This window comes from Suricata suricatta, chromosome 8 (genome assembly GCF_006229205.1).
Source record: "Suricata suricatta isolate VVHF042 chromosome 8, meerkat_22Aug2017_6uvM2_HiC, whole genome shotgun sequence".
Taxonomy (NCBI): Eukaryota; Metazoa; Chordata; class Mammalia; order Carnivora; family Herpestidae; genus Suricata; species Suricata suricatta.
In genome coordinates, this window is record NC_043707.1 from 109,576,719 (window position 1) to 109,586,830 (window position 10,112).

The window sequence follows — 10,112 nt, forward strand, 5'->3', positions numbered from 1 at the left end:
ATCACGTAGATGTGTGCATTTGCCCTACTGGGTGTGTCTTTGGAAAAGTTCTATCTAAACAGAATTTCAAAAATTAATTCTTTTTTGAGCAATTTAAGTAAATCCTTTGTATTGCAAAATACCGCCCCCCACCACCACTACAATGTATTTTGTTAAAGCATAAGTACACTAGTGCTGTATGGATTAGTAACTTCCAAAATTACCTTCTGACCACAGATGAGCTTGGGCATTAGAGGCTCTATCTTCTACACTGACCATTTCCTCGATAATCTGTTGTATTCACTTTGTTGACCCTGGTGCTTCCTATGGGGCGTTTGCAGTATCACACATAGAAGGTCTATGAGACGATGAACTGAATTTGGTGGAACGCTTGTTTACTAAAAGCTAAAGAAGAGTCAAATAAATTTACAATTTGCTTATAATCCATGTTCATGGTTATCTATACAAGCTAGAATATTTGGGGCGCCTGGGTGGCTCAGTCGGTTGGGTGTCCGATTTTAGCTCAGGTCATGATCTCACCGTCTGTGAGTTTGAGCCCCATGTGGGGCTCTGTGCTGACAGCTCAGAACCTGGAGCCTGCTTCGAATTCTGTGTCTCAGGCCCTCTCTGCCCCTCCCCCACTCATGCTCTGTCTCCGTCTCAAAAATAAATAAACATTAAAAAAAAAAAACAAGACTAGAATACTTAAGTCATATGAAGATGAAGAGGCATATGCAGGCTTGAGGAGAACAGGATCTGCTTCCTTAACTGTCTTTGCTCTCCTATGCTAGCAGGTTAATACCATGGCTGTGGTCTCTCTTTTCTAGGATGGGTGACCAGTGAGGACCTGGGACAGTGGTGTCTACAGTTAGGAGGGGGCTACGCTTGTATAGGTGTAATGTTTTTTATATTACAGAAATTCCTCAAGCACAGAGATACTGTCCCAGGTTTAGGATTATTTTCCCAGATGTATTATGTTATGTAACATGTCTCCATCTATGGACCCCCCAAATTCAAGTTTAGTCCTGACATCTTTTGAGCTTCAGCAATGTAAAGCAGAATGCTTTCATCCTGCCATCATCTCAACATCCCTAAAGCCAAACTCCCTCTCTTCCCCTCCATTCCAGATTCTACTATCCTACACAATAAAGAAAATATATTATCTCAGGGAGAAAGAAATTTAGAGGTAGGGCAGCTTTGGAATTAGTTCATTTAACAGTGAAATAACATTCTCAGGTACCCAGATTCTTTCCATTTTGTCACTCTGACATTCCTGGGTTAGTGCCCCTCGTAGTTACAAAATGGTTGCCACAATTCCACCTAACACATGCAAACACATAACATCTGGCAGAAGTAGAGAGCCTCTTTCTTCCCATCTATCCCTTTTTATTAGCAAGGAAACCGTGTTTTCAAAGCCCTCAAGCCAACTTCTCACAATCTTATATGCTCACATCTAAACCAGTCACCATCAAGGAGGAAGAAACTATCATGAATGACTTAAATTAATTATGATTTGCCCCTGTGGCTGAGAATTAGAATTTTTTCTCCCAAGCACGTGTAGGGTTAGGTGAATAACCCGGGCAAACGGGGGTTTTCTTAGGAGGATGAAGGGAGAATAGATGTTAGGAAGACAAACAGCCATGTTTAATACAGGTCAGCAAGGTTAGGCTGTGCTAACAGATGGTCTCAGAGTGGCTTACAACAACAAAATGGTTTCTTTTCTTGAAATACGCTACATGTTCATGGCAGGTTGGCTTGGCTATATTCTAGTTTGTCCTTGTGCTGGGACCCAGGCTGAACCCTTATCTGGAACACGGTTGGTCTCATGAAAGAAAAGTGATCATGTGAATCCCACACTGGTTCTTAATATTTCTGCCTGGAACTGATACATGGTCTTGGTCACAACAAGGTTTTCTGGCCAACTCTGACATCACTAGGGAAGGACAGCAGAAATTTGTGCAAAACTGTGACCAACAATACAGTGGGCCATGCACAAGGATCAGAAATAGCCAAATCTTGCTCTGCTAATCATCTCTCCTCTCCTTTAAAAAAAAATTTTTTTTTAATGTATTTGTTTTTGGTAGAGAGAACACAAGCAGGAGAGAAGAGAGAGAGGGAGACACAGAATCTGAAGCAGGCTCCAAGCTCTGAGCTGTCAGCACAGAGCCTGATGCGGTGCTCAAACCCACAGACCACGAGATCATGACCTGAGCTGAAGTCGGATGCTTAACTGACTGAGCCATCCAGGCGCCCCTCATCTTTCCTCTCCTTAGAGTTCCCAAGGGGACTACTCACAAGAAAGAAATTGGATTTGAAACCAAAGGATTATTTTATTCATCGCTGAGCTAGCACCCAAAAACGTCTAGACCAGAAATCTTCTAGAAGGCTAGGTTGAATGACACGGCATAGGTTGAAGGCTGCAGTGAAGGTTCCTAATTCCTTTTTCCCTTCCCCCCGCCTCTACATTTTGGGGCCAGTCTCATGGGCATGTCTGCCGAAAGAGGGGAGAAGATGATCAGATCTGCGAAGCAGACCAGCTTTACTCTTCTAAGTGTGTGCTGGAGACGGGGCCGGGCTACTTAGCAGGGAGTAGGAAGCAAAGCCGTACACATGGCCATGGGACCTTTGAAGACAAAGTAGACCATAACCATGTAAAATGTCAACTTATTAATGTCGTGGGTCTGACCAATCAGATTAACAAATTCTTCCTTCTGTTAAGAAGACAGGGCATTCTCTCTCTCTGCCCCCTCCCCCAAATAAATAAATAAATAAATAAACAAACAAAATGAAGACAGGGCAGAAAAGGGAATTCCTTCCTATGTTCCCACGTTCTCACTTCTGTTCTTACTCTGTTAGGAAGAGGAATGGAAAGTGACTTGTGCATCATCTACTTGCCTCATCTTAGACTGTAAGCCTCTTAAGAACAGGGGCTAATACATTGTGTATCATTGTTTCTACCTGTAGTAGGTACTCAGGTATCTGTTGATAATAGTTATGACCATTATTAAGATATATCATTGCAATTTCAGTTGACAAAACTGTGGTCAATTACAGATAAACAGTTGGCTTTTGAATAACACGGGAGTTAGAGATGTTGACCCCCTGCATAGTTGAAAATCCATTTATGACTTTTGACTCCCTAAAAACTAATAGCCTTTTGTCGACCAGAAGCCTCACTGATAACAAACAATTAACACATATTTTGTGTGTGATATGTGTTCTATGCAGTATTCTTACAAGAAAGTAAGCTAGGGAAAAGAAAATGTTATTAAGAAAATTAAGGGGCACCTGGGTGGCTCAGTCAGTTAAGCGTCTGACTTGGGCTCAGGCCATGATCTTGCAGTTTGTGAGTTCGAGCCCCACGTCAGGCTCTGTTCTAACAGCTCAGAGCCTGGAACCTGCTTCAGATTCTGTGTCTCCCTCTCTCTCTCTGCTCCTCCCTGGCTCACACTCTATCTCTCTCTCAAAAATAAATAAACATTAAAATTTTTTTAATAAAAAAGAAGGGAAAATGTACTTGTAGGACTATACTATATTTATTGAAACAAATCTATGTATAAGTATACCCACACAGTTCAAATCTGTGTTGCTCAAAGGTCAAGTGTACTAGGTTTTGTCACCTGGGATTGTGGGGCTCTCTTTCTCATCTTACTTTTAACCTTCAGTGTAGACTGGCACAAATGGGTATTGAGATGTGGGTCTGGACAGTGGAAAGAAAGTGATAGTCTTCATAAATATTACATATGACCCCAAGCAGGTGGGTGTGTCATGTACATAGAAGATCAAAATTCAATTGACCTCAATAAATTAGAGAAATGGTCATCAATGGCAGGTTAAAATGCATTAGGAATAGCAAAAGCAGCACCACACACACACACACTTCAAGAGAGAAAAACTGGCCGGGCAGAAATGTGGCCAAAAAGACCTGATTGATATGGCAAATCAATAACAGAATGAATAGAAAAATAGCAGGGTATGTTAACAGAAGCCGATGAAGCCAATCCATCTTCACCTCCCTGGGACCTTGCGTAGTGCCTGCACACAGTGCACCTTGCTAGGTATATGGTTGAAAAAAATGTGTGACTTCAGCTTTGGTCAGATGATCTGTGCTGTTCCCTTCCTCTGAGAAGACTTTGCATAACCAATTCCTGTTCGTTCTTCAAGGCCCAGCTCAAATATAATTCCCGTCATGGTGCCTTCCTTAAATTCACCTTACCCTCAGCTAGAAGAATGCTCCTTGTTTCTGAATTTTCATGAGTGATGAATATGTGCTAGTGATGATTATCCCAGTAATGGGCACTGGGTAGCTACTGGGGGAATAGTAACTCAGATTAAGACAGTCCAGTACACATAATTTCAAATTATAGAAATAATGACCAGCAGAAGGTGTCTGAAATCCTATAACTGTTCATCATTGGCATTGACTCTGACTTACTGCGCACTTGTTTCTCCTCTCTATGCTGTATGTAATCCAGGTGTCAGCTTCCCCTTCATACCCTTATTCAAGCTCACACCCCTCATGCCCTCTCATACCAGCATCTTAGAGAACAAGATAGAATTTGCCGAAGGGGAGACGTGAATTATGTCCTGTAGGCTGCAGCAGCTGAAAACCCGCCACGAGGCACCTCCTTCTCCAGAGTACACACTCTCCGCTTCTGCCACAGGGATCTTTTCCCATCCCCTACCCCTTCCTACATCCCAGCCTCCGGCTTTTCTGCTCTCGGCCCTCCCCCCACCCCCCACCCCCACCAGCTCTGTGCACATTCAACAACCCTTCATTACTCAGAGGAATGCATTTTATTCTAGTTTCTACATCCAAACTTGTGCCCAACAAATGACCATGTTTAGCAAAACAGCAAGTTCTTCCAGTTAGAGGACCCGCCCTCTTCAGGAAATAGAAGGCGACTCTAAATAATATTTTTCTTTTGTAAACCTAATTAACACAAGACAACTAAGTGGGATTTGTCAGTGAAGTCTTCATGGGAAGCTTGCTGGAGCCAGGTTGTGAAGACGACAGAGGACACAGGTCTGCAAGGCAGGGTACAAAGAAGACGTACAGGAGGCAGTTGCTGGCTGCTGTCTTGCTCTGGATGAACTAGGCTCCCAGAACCAGGTAGAAGTTTATAGTTCTCAAGGGGCTTTCCCTCTCCCTCTGGAGACATGGCTGCTCTCTTTTATCCCCAGCCTCATGCAACTATAGTCATTAAAGGCAAACAGTTTTTCCTTAGCCTTTCCTAGCTCCTTAGCCTTTTCTGACTGAGTTGGGAATTATATTAGAAATCCTAACACTGTCTTTCCTTCCCTGTCATGTTAGGGTGCAGGCTATGCTCAATAACAAAGAGACCCCAGAAGACCGTGACTCGACAAGAAATTTCTCTGTCACTTAGTAGTCCAGTAAGGAGGATGTCCAGCATGCAGAGGTAGCTCTGCTTCTCTGGTTCAACCCAGGGCCCAGGTTCCTTTCATCCTAGGGTGCCACCAAGTCACTGCTGTGTCTTGGCCACATCTGTTTTCCAGACCTCTGGAAGGAGAAAGAAAGAGAAAGTGGAGAACAAGTGGCTGCCTTTGAGCGATGTAACACGAACATTAGACTCCTAACTTCCATTTACATCCCAAGAACCTGGGCCCATAGTCTCATCTACTGCAAGGGATGCTGGAGACCGTACCCCCTAACTGGCCAGGTATATGCCTAGCTAAAACTCAGTGCAGGGTGAGGAGGGCTTCTGTTACTAAAAGCAAGAGGAGAAATGGATATGAGGTGGTGAACAGCTCCCACCATACCTCCCTATCCCCATGTGGGGGTAAGAGACCCTACGGACATGCCACTCTCTTACTCTCCAGTTTTTTCAGATTCCCTGAATATGCATTTCTGTGTCCTCTGCCACCCCCACCCCACGACTGTTCTTGTAAGTCTTTCTCACTTTTCATTGCCTGCTAGCATTGGCTCAAGTAGCACCTTCTCCAGGAAGTCTTCCTAAATCTTAGTTTGGGGTAAGTGACCCTTCTGTGTGTTCTCATAGCACATTGTGCATTCTTCTCCTTTGGCACTTGTCGAAGTCCTACAGTATCTTCACACATATGAAATCATCTCCTTGTGCTCTGTCTCCATCTAGATTGTAAGCCATTTGAGAGCAGTTACACTATGTCTTAGTCATATTTGTGTCCTTACTACCTAGGTTGAGCTGAATTCCTTCTGCCCACCAGTGGGTAAAATAAGTTGTGCCATCACCTGGCCCCCTGCATGCCCACTGAAGGTATAGCTTTCACCCATAATGGCCAGGCTGTCTAAGTGGGCATTCTTCTTCCCATTTGGACAGAAGGACTAGCCTGAAACCTCAGCTGGTCTAAGATCCTGACCGTCTTCCTAGCTCTTTGAATTCCTGTCCCTTGCAAGCCCAAGACTTATTTTTGTTACCTTATAGGGGCTGGCTGCCAGCCTAGAACCATGGTATGACAGCCATTGGCTGCCATTGACCTTAGACCCTTCCATTGCTAGGCTTCACCTGCTGTGCATCTCCTTGATACTGAAACTGGCTGGAACTCAGTCCTGGCATATTCCTTATCTTGGGACATTGACAAATGACCCTTTAGCCAGGTCGGTTTTCCCTGGTTCTGCTCCTAGTGGGCTGTGGCCATTTCTCACTCCCCACTGGCATCGTACTAAAGCTCTATCATGCCTGACCGATGAATAAATTTGTCCATGTTGGGATTAATAAGTATTGTTGGTACCTTCTGTTTGAAGATAACTGGTCCAAGAGAGGAACCAATTCTTAGCTTTGTGGCATATCACTGGCACAAAGTGATATATACTTTTTTTAAATAGACTTTCTTTGGATTAAAAGTTACTAGTGTATGTGTGTATATATATTTGTATGTGTTTCATAATGAATATTATAAAATATATAAAATAAATATTTTAGAAGTAAGTATATATATAAAGCTTAAAATATAAATATTCGAGTATGCAAAACCAGTGTATTGAGCAGGTTATTCATTTTGTAAATATGTTTTATTTTACAAAAGGACTTGCCAGTAAAATCTTAGGAATTAATATGTCTCTCTTCTGGTGGAATTTTAGTAATTGTTCACTGAGGCAGAACTCCCAGTTCAGGTAGATGATTTGTCCTTTTGTATAGCAAAGCAATGGTGTTAGAAGCAAGGAAGTTTAACCATAAAAAATCAGGAATTTGGTCAAATCATCCAAAGACCTTGGCAATATCCAAGGAACTGAGAGGCAGGTAACTCTAGTGTCCTTGAGTATATGAAGACGCACTGGCAGTTTGTAATGAACTAAAGGTTCCCAACTCTAAAAGGTCACTTAAGAGTTAGAAATAGGGGTCGCTTGAGTGGCTTAATTATGCTTTCGGCTCAATTCATGACCTCATGATTCGTGAGTTCGAACTAACAGCATGGAGCCTGCTTGGAATTCTCTTCCTCTTTCTCTGCCTCTCCTCCTCGCACGTGTGCATGTCCTCGCACGTGTGCATGTGTTTGTGTGCGCGCACACACGTGATCTTTCTCTAAATAAATGAACATTTAAAAAATTTTTTAAAGAGTTAGAGAAAGGTCCCACCTGCATGTACATTTGACAATTTACAAGTGACAGAAATTCAGTTTAAGGTAGCATAAGCAAAACGGGAACATGCTGGCAGCTCACAACCCTTGGAAGGCTAGGAGTGGACTTCAGTCAGAGCTAGACCTAGGGGACTAAACATTTTCCAAATTGGTCTTTCAATCCCTGTCCCTTCCTTTCTCTCACTCTTGCTCTGCTTCTTTCTTACGTTGACCCCATTCTCTTCTACAAGAGATATCTTCCTCTACATGGCAGAGAAGAGGGCCCCCATTCACATTCTTAACACTCTATCTGGAAGGCCAGATGCCTTTTCTTCTACCTTTAATTTTTTTTTATTTTTAAAAGATGTTTTATTTATTTTTGACAGAGAGAGACAGTGTGAGCAGGGGAGGTCAGAGAAAGAGGGAGACACAGAATCGCAAGGCAGGCTCCAGGCTCTGAACTAGCTGTCAGCACAGAGCCCAGGGCGGGGCTCAAACCCACGAATCGTGATATCATGACCTGAGCCGAAGCTGGATGCTTAACCAACCAAGCTACTGAGGCGCCCCTTCTACCTTTAAATGAAAAAAAAATCCTCAGGAAGAGCCTGATTGGCCTACCCCTGGGCTGATCATAGCCAAGGCTATGGTGTTCCTTGGTTGGCTGGGCTCTGTGGCTGTGAAGTGGGATAATCGGCAACCCACCAGATTCACACAATTTGTGTGGGTCTGGGCAGACAAAACAAGAACTTTCCACCACACTCACCTTTTAACGCCTGAAAGTCCCCACTAAATATCTCTGGCATTCCCACCAAACAGCCCAGGCTGCATGTCATACTTTTGATGTTTCTGGTCTTAGAAACTCTGCTCTGACCACTGGTTGCCTTCTGTGTGGGTTTCTGCTCCTGGGTTCCCTTGGATCGCCCGCCTTTTATGTTGTTGGTACCACTTAGCTGGACCATGGTGGGCCACTCTGCTGCTCCGGCCAATGCATGTGCTGTGTTTCTTTCCTGCACCTCCTCTTAGTACTCTATTTGGAGATGTGCCTGTGAGTTTCCCAGATTATCTGACAGGAGCCAGTCCAGAGAGTTGTGCCATTATGTCCAGTTGTATAGGCTGTGTAGTGCACAAGGACACCCAGTAAGGGCATGCATGGGGACCAAAGTCTAGCATGAAATGTAGTTGAGGTTGAGTTGCCCACCCAGCCACCTGAGTTCTCCAGGAGGAAGATGCACTTTTTCTATTTGTACTAGAGTCCTGAGCCATGCCCTTGGGAGCTGTGACTGCCCCTAGGGAGCTGAAGGCTACCAGGACCACAGCTCCTACTGTTTCCTCTGAAAGGCAGAGGAACAGCTCCCTCTCTTGTTTGCCAGTGTGTCAAAGAAATGCCACTACGTTAAACATAACACTGGGGGAGCAGTGGGGTCACAGGCCCATCCCACCTTATCATCCAACTGTAACAGCCTCATATGCCTTCTCAATATGCAGAGCAAACAAATAAGGAAAAACCATCACAAATGTGACAGAGCTGTCAAAAGCACACAGACATGAGCTGTGGAAATTATGAAGCATTTGGGGTACTGTGTTTGCTGAAACTGGTACATTTCTTATCAAGACAGAAAGTAAAATCTAAGAAAATCTGTCATGGGGCACCTGGGTGGCTCAGTCAGTTAAGTGTCTGACTCTTGATTTCAGTTCATGTCCATGATCTCATGGTTCATGAGTTTAAGTCCTGCATCTGCTTGGGATTCTCTCTTTCCCTCCTTCCCCTGCTTGCTCTCTCTCTCTCTCTTTCTCTCTCTCAAAAATAAGTAAATAAACTTAACCAAAAAAAAGCTGTGAGAACCATCTCCTGGAGGCACCGACCATCACACCGTGTCAGAGTAAGCCATGCTCACATTTAGGTCATGCTGTTAGATTATGATGGCTCTCTGATGTACCGAGGCAGGCCTTTTTAGTGTTACATGCAGCTTACACCTGGCCCTCTCCTGTTCCCCAGACATAGAGAAGACACCAGTGGCGAGGGACTGGGTTAGACAAGTTTAGGTGACAGCCGCCGTATTGGTCCCAGAACTACCATACTAATGACCAAGCGTGTAGCCCTGATCCTACATGTGGCTCATGGTACTGCGCCCTTTCTTTTGTGATGAATGCTCTTCTCAAAATCTGGAGCCCTGCCTGCAGTTTGCCTGTCAGCCCTCCCCCTGCCTCCTTTCCCAGCCCCTCAGACATACCTACATAACGTGGATATGGCTTGAGTTCTTTTCCTGGAAGACTCCTTCACAATCGGGCAAAACAGAACACAACAGAAAACTGGAAGAGGTGCCATCGCATTACACTCCAGCAATACCCAAATCCCACTTCCATCCCAGGGGGCGCTCGCTCCAGTAGGGGTAGAGGAGAATGTAGGCCATCTGAGGTGTCCTCTGGAGCAGTGACTCAAAGGTGGTCAAGCGTGTGTATGCATTTCTCAATATGTGTCTCTTCTACCGCTGCCCTGGGGCTTTATTTTTTGGGAGAAGGGCGTAAAATTGAAGATAGAGGACTGCCTCCTACTCTGCCACTCAGACGTTCTCCTGTTC

The 10,112-nt window shown here is 44.3% G+C and overlaps 1 protein-coding gene across 1 annotated transcript in view; it reads right to left on the minus strand.

Moving 5' to 3' along the window:
- Positions 1–8,492, minus strand: part of RIMKLA (ribosomal modification protein rimK like family member A) — a 37,044-nt gene extending 28,552 nt beyond the window's left edge. The window contains exons 1-2 of the mRNA XM_029945838.1: positions 8,297–8,492; positions 8,152–8,207 (exon numbers count right to left, since the gene is read on the minus strand). Coding sequence (XP_029801698.1) covers positions 8,152–8,207; positions 8,297–8,492 — 252 coding nt within the window. The remainder of the gene's footprint in view (positions 1–8,151; positions 8,208–8,296) is intronic.
- Positions 8,493–10,112: the final 1,620 nt, after the last annotated feature.